General features: G+C 47.0%; 1 protein-coding gene across 1 annotated transcript in view; it reads left to right on the top strand.

The window, feature by feature from the left end:
* The window catches only part of XRCC5 (X-ray repair cross complementing 5), a 95,069-nt gene extending 86,043 nt beyond the window's left edge, over positions 1–9,026 (top strand). The window contains exons 22-23 of the mRNA XM_056861623.1: positions 7,118–7,189; positions 8,934–9,026. Coding sequence (XP_056717601.1) covers positions 7,118–7,189; positions 8,934–8,948 — 87 coding nt within the window. The 3' untranslated portion in view covers positions 8,949–9,026. The remainder of the gene's footprint in view (positions 1–7,117; positions 7,190–8,933) is intronic.
* Positions 9,027–19,289: the final 10,263 nt, after the last annotated feature.

Below are 19,289 nucleotides of genomic sequence, written 5' to 3'. Positions count from 1 at the left end.
AGTGCCCCAGTGCCCTGGAGTCAATATATTCTGTAAACCCGATAAGCCCCTCACTTGCAACTTTCTACCTGTGCCTGTCTCATCTCCTGATGTCTTCAATAAATCCTTTGTTTCTGTATCAACGCCTGAGCAATTGATTTGGAGAATTAGACTCAGAGAGGGGGAACTCTCACAGTGAGTCTCACAACGTTTCAGCATGCAAGCACTGTCAGCAATTTACACCGAAGGCCCATGCTGACAGGGCCTCCTGGTTAAAAGCTTGGCTATACGAGAAGGTACTATTTGGATCTCAAGACCAGATGAGTCGGTCGGAGTCCGTTGGTTCCGCCTGCTTGGATCTGACATCATCAGCGCCTAAACCCTGTTCCCGCTCCCCAGATCTGAATGAGAAAAACATGGGAACATCCAAACCACCTCCTAAGAAGGCACTTTCAAAAATCCACCTCACCAAAAAGCCCTCTAAGGAGTCTAAAGGGTCGGTGCCGAGTACAACGGGAGCCCTGGATCCCATTGTTGTGGAGGATGTTCGTACACCTCCCCCTCTTTGTACTCCTTCTCCTCAATTCGGGCGAGGTTCCTTGGATTCTGAAGTGGACTTACCTGATTTCTTGTTGAAGGCCGTTCAGGATGCCTTGCAGCCTTCTTTTTCTAGTGAGCAAGCAGGCTTATCACAGGGCTCGTCGGGACCCCCGGTATAGAATAAATTAACTGTTGCCCAGCAGCCCCCCATTCCAACAGCTCCTCAGCCCTGGTGGCCTCCACAATGGTATGGCCCTGTGCAGTAGGCTCCCTGGCAGGGATACCCCTTTTCACCTTGGGGACCGTTGCAGCCTCCTCAGCAACCACAGATGCCTACCTGGCCCGTTCTGAGTTTTCCGTCTGCTCTACAACAGGAGACTTTAGTCCCATAAGAGCAACAACCTTCATTCGGTGCCTCGGACTCAGAGCAGGACACCCAATCCGTCCGTTCCGAACTCGTATTAGAAGAACCATCGGAACCGAATCCCAAGGGTGCAGCTGGGGATCACTTGTCTGGCCCGTCTGGAGAAGAAATATCTCATTTTTCTGAGTAAATGATGCAGGCAGCTAAGGCCTGGGGTTTGACTCTAAGGCTTCGACTCCCAAACCAAAAAAAAAAATTTAATCCTCCCTGTATTCACACAATGGCCTTCCCTGTCCTTGAAGATTTTATGGATGTTGCAAAGAAGGTTTGGGAAACTCCCTCTTCTACACCCTCTACATCCAGAAAGGTTGACAATTTGTACAAGATACTCCCTACAGGATGTGAGTTCTTATTCTCCCACCCAGCACCCTCTTCAGTAATTGTCGCCGAGTCTCAGTCCAAGTGCCAGGGCACCCACTCTGCCCCTTCTGACAAGGACAGCAATCGATGTCCTCAGTAGAAAGGACAGAATTGATGTCCTCAGTAGAAAGGCGTATTCAGCGGATGCAATAGGTTTTAGGATTGGAAACTATAAAAGCTATAATGTCTGCCTATCATCTCTTTTTGTGGGAAAATATTTCCGGCTACATTGAAGGTCTGCCTAAGGAACAAAAGACTGGCTAAAGTGATGGTCTCTGAAGGAACTCAGTTGTCTAGGCACCAAATGAACGCTGGCCGCCATGCGTCAGAATCCTCCGCTAGAGGCATGGCAGCAGCAGTGTCCTTGCGTAGGTTTGCATGGCTGTGATCCACTGCCTTATCTCAGGATGTGAGGAGTACCATTGAGGACTTGCCGTTTGACAGCAAAGGGCTGTTCTCTGCAGCCACTAATGACACACTGAGTCAGTTAAAAAAGGAGAAGCAGGCAGCCAGGTACATGGGGGTGTCAGCCCAACCTTCAGCTTCTTTCTAAAGGCCTCGTTTTGGTTACAGAGGAGGTTTCCACCAGCCAAGATTCCAAAGACTGCTACAGGGACCGTCTACTAGCTATGGACAGCAACGACCTTATCAGCCTTTCCAACATCAAAATAAGCGAAGGTACTCAAAATCCTGCTCCTCTGCCCCAAGATCCCAAACACCTAAGGGACAAGCCATCCTTCGGCAGGGGTGGGGGAATAACCCTGAGGTTGTGTTTGATGATCATTTAGCCGCTTTTGTTAATGCTTGGGCCAATGTAATGTCAGATACCTGGGTTTTACAAGTTATACAGCATGGTTATGCCCTAGAGTTTAACAGGAGACCCCCAGTAGGTCTTCCTCCCTCAAGTACAGGGTCATCCTCATCTCCTGACCTAAAGGAGGCCCTATTTGATCTAGTTAACAAAGGGGCAGTTCAGTTGGTTAACTCTTCTCAGTCTTTGGAAGGTTTTTACTCACATTTGTTTGTGGTTACCAAAAAAGGCGGTGGTTTACATCCGATTCTAGATCGAAGATGTTTGAACAAGTTCTTGCAGTATAAAAAGTTCAATATGCTTACCATTCAAAATGTTTTACAATTATTAAAAGTTGGTTGGTGGTACATTGTTGTCGATCCTATTTTCACATGGGGGACAGGTTTTTCAGTATGCAGTGCTACCACGGCATCCTGAGTTTTTACTAAGTGTATGGCTGTGGTAGAGGCCTGCCTCCGTACTAGAGGTTGTGTCATATTCCCTTATTTAGACGATTGGTTGGTAACTGCTCCCTCTCAAGAGGAGCTTATCACTCATAGAGAGATCATATTACAGTGTTGACAGCCTTGGGTCTCATGATCAATCACAAGAAGTCTGTTCTCATTCCTTCTCAGAGTCTAAGGTTTGTGGGTACACAGTTAAACTCAACATCAGGTAAAGCTTTGTCTCCCATTGATCGAGCAGGTAAGCTCGCAGGTACCACTAGGTCCTTCCTGAAGAAGAGACATCGATCAGCACTGCAGATTCAGACTCTCTTAAGTGAGAGGGCCTCTACAACAGCAGTCATTGCTTCTGCAAGGTTAAACATGAGACCCCTGCAAAATTGGTTCATTAGGAAATCCAATCCCTTGGCTCATTCCCACAAATTAAAACTCTCCATACCCAGGCCCACCCTTCGTACTCTTCAGTGGTGGGCTGGGGTAGACAACTTGACATCTGGGGTAGAGTTTGGGGTGTTTACCCCCAAATTTGTGATCACATCAGATGCCACGGTCACACAGCCCGGATAACCTACAAGAACCAATGAACTCTGACCGTGAAAGCCTTTGACAATACATCAGATGCCTTGTTATTAGGTTCGGGAGCCCATTGTAATGGCCTTACTACACAGGGGTTGTGGAGTCCCTATGAAGCTTCACTACACATTAATCTATTGGAACTTAGAGCAATTCGCTATGCTCTTGTTTCTTTCACAGATATCCTGTGCAACAACGCGGTACTCATCCAGACAGACAACACCACGGCAATGTTCTATCTTGAATAGACAAGGGGGAACAGTTTCCCTCAAACTCTGCAGGGAGTCAGAAAGAATCTGGAACTGGGCACTTCTACACAACGTGTCCTTACAAGTAATCCACACACAGGGAGTAAAGAATTCCACAGCAGACACTTTAAGCAGGGTATTCTCCCCCCATCACGAGTGATCCCTCAAATGGAGATACATTCTACCCATTTTTCACCCATGGGGGTTCCCAAAGGTGGATTTGTTTGCGACTTCTCAGAACACAAAAGCCAGGGCAGGTCATGACTCAAGGTCACTAGGGGATGCCTTCCTCATACCGTGGGAGGGCACCATGTTTTACGCATTTTCCCCAGTACCTTTGTTAATTAAGACATTGGCCAGGATACAGGTCTATTCAACACATTGCATCCTTATAGCTCCTTATTGGATGAGACAGGTGTGGTTTGCAGATCTGAAGAGACTAGCTGGAAGCAACATAATTCACCTGCCAGCAGAACCAGACCTCCTGCCGGTAGGATGAATGCGTCATCAGGAACCGGACAGGCTTCGTCTGACAGCTTAGCTTCTAAACCCTCCACAATGAAACTCTCAGACCAGGTGTTAGAGGTGGTGTTGAACTCTAGAAAGCCTTCCACACGGGCTTCATATGCCTTTAAATGGGAGCATTTTTTGGACTGGGTTATCACTAAAGGATACTTTCCATCATCATGCCCTCTCTCTTTGGTGTTGGATTACCTTTTAAGCCTTAAGAAAGGAGGGTTAAGTCTGTCATCTGTCAAGGTCCATTTGGCTGCTCTGTTGGCGTTTCACATAGGGGTAGATGGGGTCTCTTTTCTCACCCCACCTCAAAGCTATTTTTAAAGGGGTTAGCTAACGTGTATCACCCAACCTCCCAATGGTCATTATCTTTAGTTTTGGCACAACTAATGTTGCCCCCTATGAAACCTTGTACAAGGTTTCTATGGCGCATCTGTCACAAAAGGTGTGTTTCTTAGTGGCGATTGAGAAAGAACTGAGGGAAGGGGCGCCTGCTCGCTACAAAGAACTGAGGGAAGGGGGCGTCAGCTCGCTACACCATGTCATCAAAGCTGGAAAAGGAGTGCATGCGCAGTGGAGCTGGCACCCCCATCTATTTTTAAGAAGCTGTAGAAATCCTTTCTGTGGTAGGCCTGCGCAAGCGCAGTCCCCCCAATGTGAGACTGCACAGAAGACATCTTGACAAACAACAGTTACAGGTAACTGCAACTCTGTTTTCTATGCATTTTGCATGATACCTTAATATGGTTCAGAATGAGATGTGAGAAAGACTGGAATGGAAACCAAAGGCCATCATAGAAGTGTATGAGGAATCCCAGAAATGTGTGTACTGTCAAAGGTAGCAATTATATTTAATAATATTTGTATAGTGGTTAGAGTGCCTGACTAGACTCTGGGAGATCCAGGTTCAGATGTCCACTCCGTCATGGAAACTAGCTGGTTGACTTTGGGCCAGTCAGTCTCTTTCAGGCTAACCTGCCTCACAGAGTGGTTATAACAGGAGTAAAATTGAGGCAAGGAGAATGAGCCACTTTGTCTCCATTAGAAGAAGAAGCGTTGGTTTTTATATGCTGACTTTCTCTACCACTTAAGGGATACTCAAACCGGCTTACAATCACCTTCCCTCCCCCTCCCCACAACAGACCCCGTGTGAGGTAAGTGGGGCTGAGAGAGCGCTAACAGAGCTGTAACTTGTCCAAGGTCACCCAGCTAGCTTTGTGTGGAGGAGTGGGGAAGTCAACCTGGTTCACCAGATTAGCTCACGTGGAGGAGTGGGGAATCAAACCTGGTTCTCCAGATCAGAGTTCACTGCTCCAAACCATGGCTGTTAACCACTACACCACGCTGGCTGGGAGAAAAGTAGGGTATAAACATCAAAATAAATACATGGGATGAGTGTCTGATTTGTTTGTTACCCTTACTGATGTTGCTTAGAACAGGATTTATAAAAGGAAGATAATGACCTATCAGAATAATTATTAGAATGTTTTTATATATGACACTAAGAATTCTGATTAAAAACTAGTGTTTTTATTTTGTAGCTAATGGTTTAGTTGCCCTAATTAGTTGAGTGATACTTTTGCCCCCCTCAAATGTTAGAAATCATAAAGAATATTTTTTGGCATGAATGTTCTTTGTGACAGAAAAATAGCCTGTCTCTTGGCTATTTTTATCCCTTCATGTACCACTGAGTTGGGTTTTAATTGTTCGTGTTATCTGATGAGATTTATGTTTAAATAAACTATATCCAGCACTTACTTACTTTCTTACTTGCTTACTTTATTTATTTATTTATTAGATTTTTATCCCTTCCTTTCCCAACCAAGGTCGGGCTCAAATCTTTTAAGGGGAAAATACAATTTCACATCCATCCTGGTGAGGTTCTCTCTTCTCCCTGCACCCCTTTCTGTTCTTTGCATGTGAATGGGGACATCATTACTATTCTGTTGTCCTTTCCTTTATTATTATGCTCCTCTGACTGAAGGTCTTGAGCAAAGTTAATACAGATACAAGTAAAATACAAAGCAGTAAACACTAAAATATAACATGGTGAATTAAAATGCATCTCTGTAATGACATAAAGAAACAACAGTGCTATGAGTTTGGCAACAGGACGCATTATTTCCAGATTGGTGTCTTGAATTAGGATTTATGGAACTATGCCACAAGGACTAAAAGCTGGGGCATACTTTAAATGTTTTGATAAAGCCTAAATGATCTGATTCCTACTCCAAGTACTGGGCAAATGCAACACACACAAACACACCACCAGATGCATCTACATCTCATGTGTGGTGCAAAAATAAAATAAAAATCTCTCAATCATGAAATATTGTACATTGGGGAAAATCATTGGATCAGGGCAGATGGCTACAATCCACTCATGGAGCCTCTCCACATACATGTTTGCTCTCCCTTTTACAGCAGTGGCAGGGTAAAATGCCCTGTGTACTCCATCTACAGCAAGCAATGAAGAGAAAGAGTAGGGGGTTCTTTCTGAGAATAGCTTTCATTTTTTATCAATGAAGGCAAGATACCATCATTGCAATTAGACTCAACTTGGTCCTTTTGAATTTTAGTGCTTGCTTGATAATAGCTGTTTATGATAAGCTAAATCAGGGCTCCCTCACATGATGCCGATGGGCAATATGGTGCCCTACCAACACCTTTCCTGGCACCTGCCAAGTGTTTTTAGGAAGTGGGCGTGGCCAGGTGGGGCTTTTGCCCAGCAATGCTTCTGATTCACTATTGGAGAGTTGATTCGCTGTGCAAATTTTTAAAAATGTTTCTTTGGCAGCAGCTGTCACCAGAGCTCAAGGATCTGCACTGTGTTATTGAAGTTAAGCGGTGGCAGTCATTTTGTGGCTGGCCCCACCTCCTGTGGCAGCCATTTTGTGGTAGCTATTTTCTTGCTGTGCCAACCATGCCATGTCAGAATTCCAAATGTGCCCTCAGGCTTTAAAAGGTTGGGGACCCCGGGCTAAATTATCCTCAGTTGATGGTCTTGAGGAGTGCAAACCAACCAGTGTTCTCCATGATGCAATGGTCTATTCCTTCCCCATTAAAACCCACATTTTATAATGTTTATCTAGCACTGAACACAGCAAATTAATGACGATGACCCTTGATAGAACTCTAGCAATGCACTTTTTAATAATGTCATCCAAGAGTGCCTGCAGAGGGTGCGTTTGATGTGAATTATTCAAATGAATTTTATTTACAGTTCCTTGCTCCCAAAGAAAAAGCCATGGAAATTTCACCAATAGCAGATGAAGGTGGCGATGTTGATGATCTTGTAAGTACTTTAAAGAAATCCTTCATGATTATGGAAGCAACTAGATTGCATGGGGGATCAATATGGGCCATCAGTACCCACCCATGTCAGTGGGAGATTTTTCATTCTTCAGTACTCTAGGGCAGGACAGTGCATAGGTCAGATCCAGCCCTTAAGCTACTCTTCTGAAGTATAAAAACATTTTTTTCATAGTTTTAACTTAGAAGTCAATGATGGGGCAGGTCCCTAAGGTTTTGGAGAACTAAGTTTGATAGAGAAGGGTGCATGTAAAGTTCTGTGGGGGAAGAGAACCCAGTAATCACAGTAACCTTCAGATCAGCAACAGGGGTATTATGCTCCTTCTGACAAAAGAATTTTACAGGGTGAATCCAACATGAAATTGCTGAATTAGGATTCATCAAGAGATCAACATTCTGTCCCCCAGGCTTGAACCAAGGGCTCGGGTGTCACGACTCACTATGTGGCCCACCCTTTAAAGATGCTAATTAGTTTTGCTTATTATGTTTCACATTGTACTTTCCTTATGTTAATCCTACTGTGCCCATCTTCTGTTATGAGTGGTCCTCATCCACTCTTAATGGACTGGTTTCTCTTGGATTGGTTATTGTTTCAAACTGGCCTCTGTTTGTAACATCTATCCAATCCCATTTTTCTGTCTCTTGTAACTTTTAAGTATAAATTTATTTATTTTTATATATTTTACAAAATGTATGTCCTGCCTTTCTGGCCTCACAAGGGCCATTAATATCAATCCCCCCAAAAACACCCCAAAACAGTAATTAAACCATTCCTCAGGAAGAGATTTCATTGAGGGAAAGCCAAACAACACAAAAAAAGTCTACACTTGCTAACGAAAGATAGCAACAGAAGGGGATGGAGGAGTTTTCCCCGGGGAGGGGGAAGAGGAGTCCCCGGTGCTTTTGGTGCTGTGACCAAGATGGCTCTTTTCTGAGTTGCCACCCGCGTAACCTCAGAAGGCAAAAGGGGCATCTGAAGCAGGGGCCTCTAAAGATAATCGTAGTGGTCTGGCAGATTCATAAAAGAATAGGTAGTCCTTCAGGTATATAGGTCCCAAATCATATAGGGCTTTGAGGCCAAGACCAGCAGCTTGAATTGTAGCCAGATACAAATTGGGAGCTAGTGTAGGTGGGCCAAGACTGGAGTGCTACGGATAATAACTGCTGTGAATGTACACCTGGTAAAGCAAGCTCTGATTCATGAAAGCTTACGCTAGATTAAATTTGGTTAGTCTGAGTTACCATTGGGCTTGTGTTTAATCAAACAAATTTGGCTACCCTTTTGAGATTATGGAATTACTATTCCATAATAACCTTTAATTTACTAACACAAATAAGGAACAGAACATTCATTGGTCTTTAAGTCACCTAAGGGATTATGAGGCAAGAGTGCTACTGTGAGCTTCTAAAACTTGAAACTGCAATTGCATGAACTGACAGTTTCTTTTAACAGCTGTAAGCTAGTTGTAAACTGAACATGTACAAAGTGCCTTTCTCTAATCGCTGCATCAGTACAGCCACCCTTCAGGCATGTGTGCTTAGCAGGGAAGGCTGCTGGATCAGAAAGTGTTTGGTTAAGCTCCATCAAATATATGAATGGGTCTGTCTCAAGCTTTAAGAAGCCACACATTTTTTTTTCATCAAAGAACATCAGCTCTAGCTGTACTGTGTAAGCCTTAGTGTGAAGTTGGTTTCCCCCTTCCCAAAAATGTTGCTTTCTTTTGCAGCTGGACATGATTTAAGTGGATTTGCAGTATCTAACAATCTCTGGATTGGAAGATGTCCCTGGGATTCAGGAAGAACAACATCATGATTTCACTAGTGTGAGAGGAGTACTGTTATAAGTCTGGACTGACATCCTATGCAAATGTGTGAGAGTGTGTTTCTTGGCTTGCATTAAGCCATACTGTATGTTCATTGCCACTGGAAATGCTGGAAATGCTGATAAATAATTTCAACATCTATGCCATCGATAGACAATGCAATGGTAATGGCAAATGTTTACATGTACTCATGCATAGGAGTTCTGTCCTTTCCTATTTAGAACCCGCTAAACACATCACAAATCAGTCATTATGCTCAGGGCTTTGTTGCCATAGTGTAGAACTGACAGCTACAGAAGTAGAATGTAGCCAGGCTTTCACTCCAAAGATGGGACTATACTTCTAAATATTCAGAAGCAGCTACTATAACTCCAGAGTAGGTCCCATCATTGAGCCTTTTCTGTTGGGCCTCTGTTGGCTTTCTGAAGACTCCCTTATTTCCCTACAGCTTGTAAAAGAAGAGTGGGTGAAGGCACAAGTAGAGGTGAAGACAGGGTGCTGCAATGACTACACCCTTTTCCAGTTCCTTGGAGCATTTGTAGATGGTAAGCACAGCCTTTGGTGTGAATCTGGCAGCCCTTCTCTAGAGTAGCTCAAAGCAGTTGACAATAAATTCCAGTCACTTTTACCTCCCCCCCCCCCCAGGTTGTTTTTGGAAAGCTCCCTTTTATATTTCTCTATGAAGTCACTGTCTTCAGCTTTTTTCCTAATCTTTCTTTTCCTAATGTAACTTAAAAGTGTTGTTTTCCTGATTGTCAGCAACATTAAAACAGAGTTTGTACAGCACTGACTCATGCTGAATAATTTGTTAATATTTCATAATGTTACCATAGGAAAAAACCTAAAACACTAAAACGCTGAAATATATTTAGCAGGAATTTTGGTTGGTGGATTTCTGCACTACACAAATGGATGACTCTTTTTTAGAAAACTTCTTTCTTAGCCACATGGAGATCAACTTTTGGACACCACTAAGTACACAACACAAAACTGCGGGCCTCTTTACATGTTACCCAAGCCCTCATGTTTGTTGGGCAAGGACATAAGGAATTTGAATCAGGCTTTCAGTGGGAGTTTTGTACCTCCCAAACTCGTGCAACCCTTTGTTCCTTTCAGGCAGATGTGGCAGCTGTCTTTTTTTCTTCTCCTTTAAAGAGTCCTGTGGCTACACATGTTTTGCAGTGGACAAAGCAGTCGCTTCATGGGACACTTCAAGGAGGAACAGTACAAACATACCTCGGGTTTGTAGGTTTGGTGCCAGACCACCCCAATAAAGCGAATATTGCAATAAAGCAAGTCACATAAATTTTTTGGTGCATATAAAAGTTATGTTTACACTATACTGCAGTCTTAATAGCTTGCAATAGCATTATGTTTTTAAAAAAACAATATACTGTAATAATAATGAAAAAGTTTGAAATAGTGCAAGAATTACCAAAATGTGACAGAGACATGAAGTGAGCACATGCTGTTGTAAAAATGGCGCCGAAAGACTTACTCAAAAATGCAAATGTCAAACTAAAGCGTCCATCCCTAGCATCCCATAAACAGACACGCTCAGGCAGGTGATCCTAAGCAATGCTAATTTATTAGGAGCAAAAAGACAGATTAAAAGAAGCTGACTGCCTCTCATGCAGGAGAGGCTGCTAATGGAGTCTATGCAGGTAGGTTACAGTATAAAAGCATTCTAGGCAAAAAAAGTAAAACAAAGTGAAACCACAGTGCAGTAACTACAAGATAACGGTTCCCAGAGAATCACAGACATAACACGGGCACATCTGTGATAAACAGTAAACAGGATTTGCAGCATGAGAACAAAACCTTGACCAGCAGCCAGAACCTGGCCTTGACAGGATGCCAGCCTCTGGCCTGCAATTGCCAAACCCTTACTCCAAAGGTAGCAAAGACCTGACAGCAATACCTGCCTAGTGCACTGAAGTGGAACACAATAAAAAATAGGGATGCCTATATGGAGGTGAAGGCGGCCACAGTTTCTGCCTGTTTGCCCTGGTTCTGCTGAGGAAAGGCTCCTGTGAGTCAGGGAGGTGCAAAGCTCCCATTGACTGTCCAACAGCGCATTCCTGACCGACGACGAAAGCCCTTAGGAGGCCAGGAAGTGACCATGACAGCATCCAGGCTACTCACGCCTGTGTTTGTGGCCCCAACACCAGCAGGGAGGCCCGTACGCTGGTCTCCGGCGCTGCCGCCACCCTGGGACACTGGCGGGGCCTTCCACCAGCATCTCACCGGTGTAAAGGGCCACGCCAGCATTCCAGAGGGCATTCCGGCGTTCCCAGGGTGGGCTGGGAGGGGGAGGAGCTGCCGTTAGGCAGCCTCCTGTCTTCTTTTACCCCAGGTACGCTGGCGGCGAGAAGAGAGAGGTTGCACTTGCTTTTTAGCAGGCATAGCCTCGCTTTTCTCAATGGGGCGAAAAGCCCCATTTTAAGAGAAAAAAGCCTTTCAAAGGCTTTTTTAAAGCTGCTGGCAGCCGAGGAACCGCTTAGGAAGTGCCGCAGCGGCGCCTCCTCCCCACCATCCCTGGCTGCCAGCAGCTCAGGAATATGCTGTAATTCAAAGTCTTCGTGCCATCACCCTGTACTGAAAGCTGGGTACCCAAGGTGGGGCTAACAAAGCCCCTGGAATGTTCCCAAATAATGATAAATTTAAAGATAGGTGGTATGCTATACTTAACAAATATTCCACGGACCTCATGGTACTTTTAATAGAAACAGCCATTTCAGAAGGTACACAATTGGAAAAAGAGATTGCACAACTCAAAGACAGCATCAGCACTACTCTTTGTGAAAAGGATTTCTCTGGTAAAATGAATGGCTTAGCTATAGAACTAAAGCGTCAGTTTATAGAACTAAAAGAAATTCCAAAAATTCCAAAGGGACCATAAGGATTATGAGGAAAATAGAGTATATAATTGGCAACCACATAGACAAGGTCCCATCAGCAAGAAATCAGTATCTTTTGACTTCAGGTTCTAGTACAGATATTGATAGATCAAGTACATCTGAGGGAGACACAGCATCACATCCACAGGATAATACCCATCATTCCATACTCAAACAAGATGAATTTTTTTTAGGTCAGAGCATGGAGTTGAGATCAGGTAGACAATACAAGTCTCTGGAACACAAACCCCATCACAGGAGAAAGTATCAGAAAACCCACAGGTGGTAAATCTCTCCAATGTTATACTTACACCAAATGAGTTCGCAATTTTGAGAAAAGGTTTCTCTCTTGTCCCAACGCCACCCCTTAATTTTTTCCATGTGCAGTCAGAAATTCAACATTTAGAAAAATTACATTAGCAGATTTTTTTTTGAAAAATTAAGCTAATAATATACAGACAGATCATGTGTCCTTGAAGCCTAAATCTACTTTTAACCCCACTACCAACAATCCGAGGATCTTAGTTTTTCAAGATCTAGTTCTGGAAGAAATAAATAAAATAGAACAGACAGAAACATCTATTTTGCACAGTCTTAATAGAGCTTATAAAGTAACTTTGCAACAGTTATCCCAACATAACGATATCATCTTTAAGCCAGCAGATAAGGGAGGGGCAATAGTTGTATGGGGTAGGGAAGATTATGTTAAAGACGCTTATAGGCAATTGAACGATATAGCTCATTATGCTAGATGTGATGCTAACCCTACCAAAAATATTAAGAAGGACATAGTTGGTTATGCTAGATGTGATGCTAACCCTACCAAAAATATTAAGAAGGACATCCCGCTGGTCGGGATGGGGTCTGGAGTAGAGTTTGAGACCGGGTTTGCACCGCCAAGGTAGGCAAGGCACCCCTTTGTGCTGGGGTGAATAAGGAGACAGTAGGGCGGGCGACTTTCACCGGATACTGGGGCAGTCTGGAAAGAGCGTCTGCTAGTACGTTTAGCTTTCCAGGCACATGTTTGAGCACAAAACGAAATTGAGCAAAGAAGTCAGCCCAACGCTGCTGTTTCGTGGACAACTTGTGGGCCCCCGTAAGAGCTTCCAAATTTTTGTGATCTGTCCAGACTTCAAAGGGAACCCTGGAACCTTCCAGGAATTGCCTCCACGTAGTGAGGGCATGGTGGACGGCAGCAGCTTCCTTCCCCCAAATTGGCCAGTTCAGTTGGGAGTGCGCAAATTTCTTAGAAAAATAGGCGCAGGGGTGGAGAAGACCGTCTGGACCCCACTTCAAAAGGGCTCCGCCCATGGCTACGTCTGATGCATCCACCTGTACTACAAACATGTGGTCTGGATCAGGGTGCTTTAACACTGGTTCAGAAGTGAATAGCTGTTTAAGGTGGTCAAAGGCAGTTTGACACTGAGCCGTCCACTGAATCTTAGTGTTGGGCAATGTGGCAGAGACCCCCTTACCCTTAGTTTTAAGGAGGTCTGTGAGTGGCAGTGCCACTTGAGCAAAGTTGGGAATGAAACCTCGGTAAAAATTGGCAAACCTGAGAAACTGTTGCACTTGTTTGCAGGTGGAAGGAGGAGTCCAATCAACTACGGATTGTATCTTAGCAGGGTCCATGGTGAGCCCATAGTGTGAAATGATGTCGCCTAGGAAAGTTAATTGTTCTCGGTGGAATTCGCATTTAGAGATCTTAGCGTAAAGTTGATTGTCTCTGAGACGCCACAACACTTCTTTGACAAGAGCAACATGCTCGTCCATGGAATTGGAGTAAATAAGAATGTCATCCAGATAAACCACCACGCCCCGATATAACAAATCATGGAGGACCTCATTAATGAGTTGCATGAAGACCCCCGGAGCCCCCTTTAATCCAAAAGGCATCACCAGAAACTCGTACATTCCAAAGCAGCTGGAAAAGGCTGTGAGGGGTTCGTCCCCGTCACAAATCCGGACTCAGTAATAGGCTTCAACCAAGTTCAGTTTGGTGAAAATGCGCCCCTCCTTCAATTGTCCCAGGATATCCGAGATTAACGGGATGGGGTAGGCGCTGGTCTGAGTAACAGCGTTGAGTTTACGAAAGTCAATGCACAAGCGTAAGTCACCCGTCTTCTTACGGACAAAGAAAGCGGGGGCTGAGTTGGGTGCAGTTGATGGTCGAATAAACCCTCGAGCGAGATTTTTATCCAAAAATCCCGTAGTACGGCACGTTCTGAAACGCTCATTGGGTAGATCTTACTTTTAGACAGTTTACAGTCCCCCACCACCTCAATAGCACAGTCTGTTCTCCGATGGGGGGGTAAGACATTGCACTCCTTCACATCGAAAACATCAGCAAAATCTCGGTAGACATCGGGTAACTGAACTGAAGGAGCACCGGAGGCTAAGGCTGGGGCAGGTGGCAGGACCACCGCGAGTTTGTGGCGATGCTGTTCACAGACAGGGTCGGTGAAAGTAATAGTATCAGCCTTCCAGTCTATGGAGGGACTGTGACCCTTGAGCCAGTTGATTCCCAGTATGACTTCATACCGGATGGGAGCTATGGTAAAGTCTATCTGCTCCCAATGCAAGCCAATACCCATCACCACCCCCTGGGTGCGACGGTCCACCGGGCCCCCCTTAAAATGGCTGCCATCCATCTGGGCGAATTGGATGGGGGCCGGTAGATTCTCAGACTTAACTTGGAGAGCTGCAAAAGTGGCTTCATTGATTAAAGAGCGCCCGCAGCCAGAATCAATGAGTGCTTTAACCTGTAACTGGGGGCCCTTTCTGTGATGTTGTAACACCACGTCCACATACACAGTATTTTCAACTTCACTCACCATAACTGGAGCCTTGGGTTTTGCAGGAGAAGCTGCAGGGGTCTGTGGGGACGCTCCGCTCTCCGCAGACCGTGTCTGTTTTTTGACAAGAGGAGATTCCAGGTTCAGGGCTGGGGAATCCCAACGACGATCCTCTTCTGAGGAAGGAGAGCTGTCCCCCACTGGGGCATCTGTAATCCGAGACCCTGAGGGGTCCATAGGTGTAGGGAGGCTGGAGGGTTCCCCAACGTGAAGTGCAGAGGGTGTGGGTGGTCCCGGCGCTATGCTGCGGGCGGCCACGGTGCCTCTGCGTTGAGGTCGTCCCCGAGCCCGAGGCGGCGCGTCTGGTCGAGGGAGATCCGGACGCTGAGGCAAGTTGCTGCAAAGTGACCCATAGCACCACAAACGAGACAGGCTCCCCTCTGGAAATGAGACTCGCGATCCTGAGGGGGCCGCATTGGTCTCCGCGGGCAGGGAATCGAAGGTTTGGGGGGAGGTTTCTGGCTGCTCTTTTCTTTGGTCCGATGCCGGACCAGGGAAACGAATCGTCGATGGCTCTCCACCTCCTCCACCAGTAAAATCCAATCTTCCAGGGTGTCGGGGTCACCCCACATGTACGACCAGTTCAGAATGCAAAGCCTCTTGGAAATAGTGGATAAGGGTAGCTTCAGGCCAGTCCACTATTTTACTAGCAAGTCGTTGGAATTCGTCCGCGAATTCCCGGACTGGAGAGGAACCTTGCCTGAGTTTCAAAAGTTTTGCTTTGGCTCGTTCCCCCATGAAGGGATCCTCGAAACGCCTTCGTAAGGCAAACATAAAGTTGTCGAGGGAGTGAATGGAGAGGGCCCGCATATCAAACTGGAGAATCATCCAGTCTGCCGCCTTTTCTGTTAGTAGGGAGGCAACAAAACGGACGCGGCTGTCCTCGGTAGGGAAGAATTGCCTTTGCTCCCTCATGTAACTGTCCACATGGTGTAGAAACCGGGGCAGAGTCTCAACCGAGCCATCATAAGAATTTTTTAGCTTGGGTTGCCTCCATGGGGCTGGGGGCGCAGGTGGATGTCCAGAACGCGGTGCCCCTGGTATTCCGGGTGCACCCGGTAATAACGGCAGGACAGGGGCAATGGGCCCTCCGCCAGGAGGAACCACCAGCACAGCTGGCTGCTGTGGCGGCTGCTGTGGCGGCTGCTGTGGCGGCTGCTGCGGCGTAGTTGGAGCCGGGCAATGGGCGCAGTTTGGGCCCGTTGTAACTGATCGTTGTCACGGAGTAATAGAGCCAGTTGGTCTTGTAAGCAAACCTTGTCCATAAGGTCCCGATTCTGGCTCCGCAACAGAAACATATCGTCGCCGGCACCGCCAGTGCGGCGGGACTGACTGACCCATAAGTTAGTAGCCCAGAGTGATTCCCCACCATACAGGTCCTCCTCGTCGGAATCATCCGGTACATCGGATAAAGCTCCTGCGAATCTACGGGCGCGTTGGACGCTGCGAGACGGGATGAAAGTCAGGGAAAACGAGGGAAATCCATAGCCCCCGGTGTTTCGAGGGTGTGTGCTGAAACACGCCCGTTCGGCGGCCAAACGTTCCTTCTCCTCCTGTTCGGCCCGAGCCTTGGCTGCGGCGTCCCTTGCTGCCCGTGCCTGATCTTCGGCCCTCAAGTTTAGCGGTGAGGGCTGTGGTAACCAGTGGGAGAGCCTCCAGTTCCAATGTCAAGAGGAGTTTGGATGGGTCGGTAAGATCCAGCATCGGCTGGATCTGCACCGCCAAGGCCGCCGCATCAGCACCGAAGTCCGGGGTCAGATGCTTTGTGATTTCAGCCACAGAAATCGTGGCTGAAGTCTTGCCCTGAAAGAGCGCAGCCACCCATGTTGCCACCGCTTTTGCCTCCACTTGGCAAAGCTGGGGATCCAGCGTGGCTGGAGCCACCATGTCTGGCGGTGCAGCAGGACGGATCGGGACCCCTGCCTGGTCCAACTGCGTGTCACTGGAGGTTAGTCCCACCAACAAGCTAGTTAACAACTGTAAGTCCTCCGCCACCAATCGAGCGTCCTCCACCAACCAGTCCAAAGTGTGGAGGTCTTGGCGGGCACTGGAATCTGCGATTTCGGACATCCAAGGAACCGTCGCGGCCAGAGAATGCCACTGAGCCCGAACTAGTCCAGTCAGGCGGTTGACTTCCGCGTCAGTACGATTTATCTTGGCTAAAACATCCCGCGCTAGGTCGGGGTTGTCGTCCGCTGTTCCCAACGGAAGGAACCAAGGATGGGAGCCTTCCAGGGCTCCGGGCAGGAACCCACCACCCGGGGAGCGATCCTGCTCCCACCAGGGTCCCGGGCGAACCACACGGGGCTCCGGCCTCGGGCAGGTAACTCGGAGAACACCGTCCCAGCTCCAATCCGAGCGCCAGGTGAACCCTCCAGGGCTCTAGCCTGGCAGGTGAAAAGAGTGAGGGTTCCTGCCTTAATGTAAGCACTTGTTTGTCCTGAAAGTCCAATAGCCACATCAAGAGACAGATAGTCCAAAAGAGTTGGTTTATTGGTAACAGGTATGCAGAGCTTAGAAATCAAAAGGCAGGAACGAAGGGGGAAGGGTGTACATTCGGTTATATGGAGAAAGTCAGACAATACAGTCATATCAAGATAACACACTTCACACTACCAGGCTCCCACAGAGCTCCCAGGCCCTGAGAAGCTATGCCAGCTGGAGGCTGTTCTGGTAAACAACCTTGAAGCTGGAGGCAAACGGAGAATCTAAAAGTCAGCCTGACAACTACAGCCAGGCTACAGCTTGGCATCTGATCCACTAATTAACATTCATAGCAACTATTGTATAGAATTTCAAGCTCTATTGTATAGAATTGTATAGAATTTCCAGCTATATATGCCTACATTACTACACGCCCACAACAGGAGAAAGAGCAGCTTCTCTGGATCTGGAGAAAGATTTAGGCCCTTTAGAAACGCTCCAAGACATTTAAGTCTGGGCTCTGTGTAAAGAGGACAGAATAAGGTGTAATGAATTAGGTCCTCTGGAGCGGCTCCACAAATACATAGGTGAGAGGCCCACGGTGTCCGGGAGTAACGTCCAGCTATCCAAGCCGTTGGCATGGTTTGAAACCGGAGTGAGGTGAAAGCTGTTCTGAGACTGTGCAAGGGGATACTGACCAGGTATGAAGCTCTGACATGATGCCTTTTAAACTGTTTAAACCATGGTGAGAATTTGAACTGGGAGATTGATTGCCTATCCGATACAGCATCACATTTGAACACCCAATCCCGAATGTTGGTACCTGCTATGGGGACAGCCTGGGTGTCATCTGATACGGAGTAGCAATGCAGGATGTTGTTATAGTAGACTAGCTTGTCAGCATCATTTTGCATCATCAATTTAAAACACTGCCTGTGATGTAAGTTGGTGGTGTCACTGCTTTGCTTTCTCCAAAATCTTAACAGGGCTAAGTGAATACGAGCCCTGATTGAGGGCAAACTGAGTTCTGCTTGCATCAGGGCTGCAGGGGTTGTTACAGGCTTTGACATATTAGGGCATATAAACTACCGTATATACTCGCGTATAAGCCGAGTTTTTCAGCCCAAAAAAAGTGCTGAAAAAGCCCAACTCGGCTTATACGTGGGTCAATACGGTAGGGGGAGGGAGGGGGGAAACTTACCACCGCAGCTGCCAGCCTGCCTGCACGCCTTCTCTGCGGGCCAAGAGGGGGCAGCCACCTACCCGCGCGCCTTCTCTGCAGGCCAGGAGCGGCCCGCGCGGCCTCCTGGGAGCAGGGAGGGGGCTACCACCGCCACCTGCCCGCGCGCCTTCTCTGCGGGCCAGGAGCGGCCCGTGTGGCCTCCTGGGCGCAGGGAGGGGGCCGCCGCCTGCCTGCCCGCGCACCTTCTCTGTGGGCCAGGAGCGGCCCGCGCGGCCTCCTGCACACAGGAAGGAGGCCTCCGCTGCCTGCCCGCATGCCTTCCCTGGCGGCAGCCCCCTCCCTGCGCGAAGGAGGCCCCGTGGGCTGCTCCTGGCCCGCAGGGAAGGGGCCGCCGCCGCCTGCCCGCCCCACCTTAAGGTAAGCCTGCGGGGGGGGGGAGAGGGGCTGCATTTCCCCCTTGGCCTATACGCGGGTGCCTAATTTTTCCCCATTTTTGGGGTGAAATTAGGCACCTCGGCTTATACTCGGGTCGGCTTATACCCGAGTATATACGGTACTGTATTAATGTTGTACAGGTGCAGAATTGTTCAATGTAAAACCCTAACAGCTCCTAAAAGCCCATTTAAAAAGATACAAGCCTGAGCATTCTTGGCCAAGGGCAAATGTGACAAGCCAGAACAATGCTTGCATTTTACCTTTGAAAAACTTAAATGTCACCGAGCTCAATGCTTGTTCTTTATTCTTGAAGGACCTAGAATACTGTTAGCATTCTATCCTCGAAGTGTCATGCAGGAATTCCACTTGTATTCCTGTACTAAAAGGACATCACCTTCACAAACGTCTGTCCTACAACCTTGTATTTTGCTGACTAATGTACTGTAACATTATATTGGGTTTT

Source organism: Euleptes europaea, chromosome 15, assembly GCF_029931775.1.
Source record: "Euleptes europaea isolate rEulEur1 chromosome 15, rEulEur1.hap1, whole genome shotgun sequence".
NCBI classification, from domain to species: domain Eukaryota; kingdom Metazoa; phylum Chordata; class Lepidosauria; order Squamata; family Sphaerodactylidae; genus Euleptes; species Euleptes europaea.
Note: the sequence above shows the minus strand (reverse complement) of the source record. Positions and strands in the feature narration are given on the sequence as shown.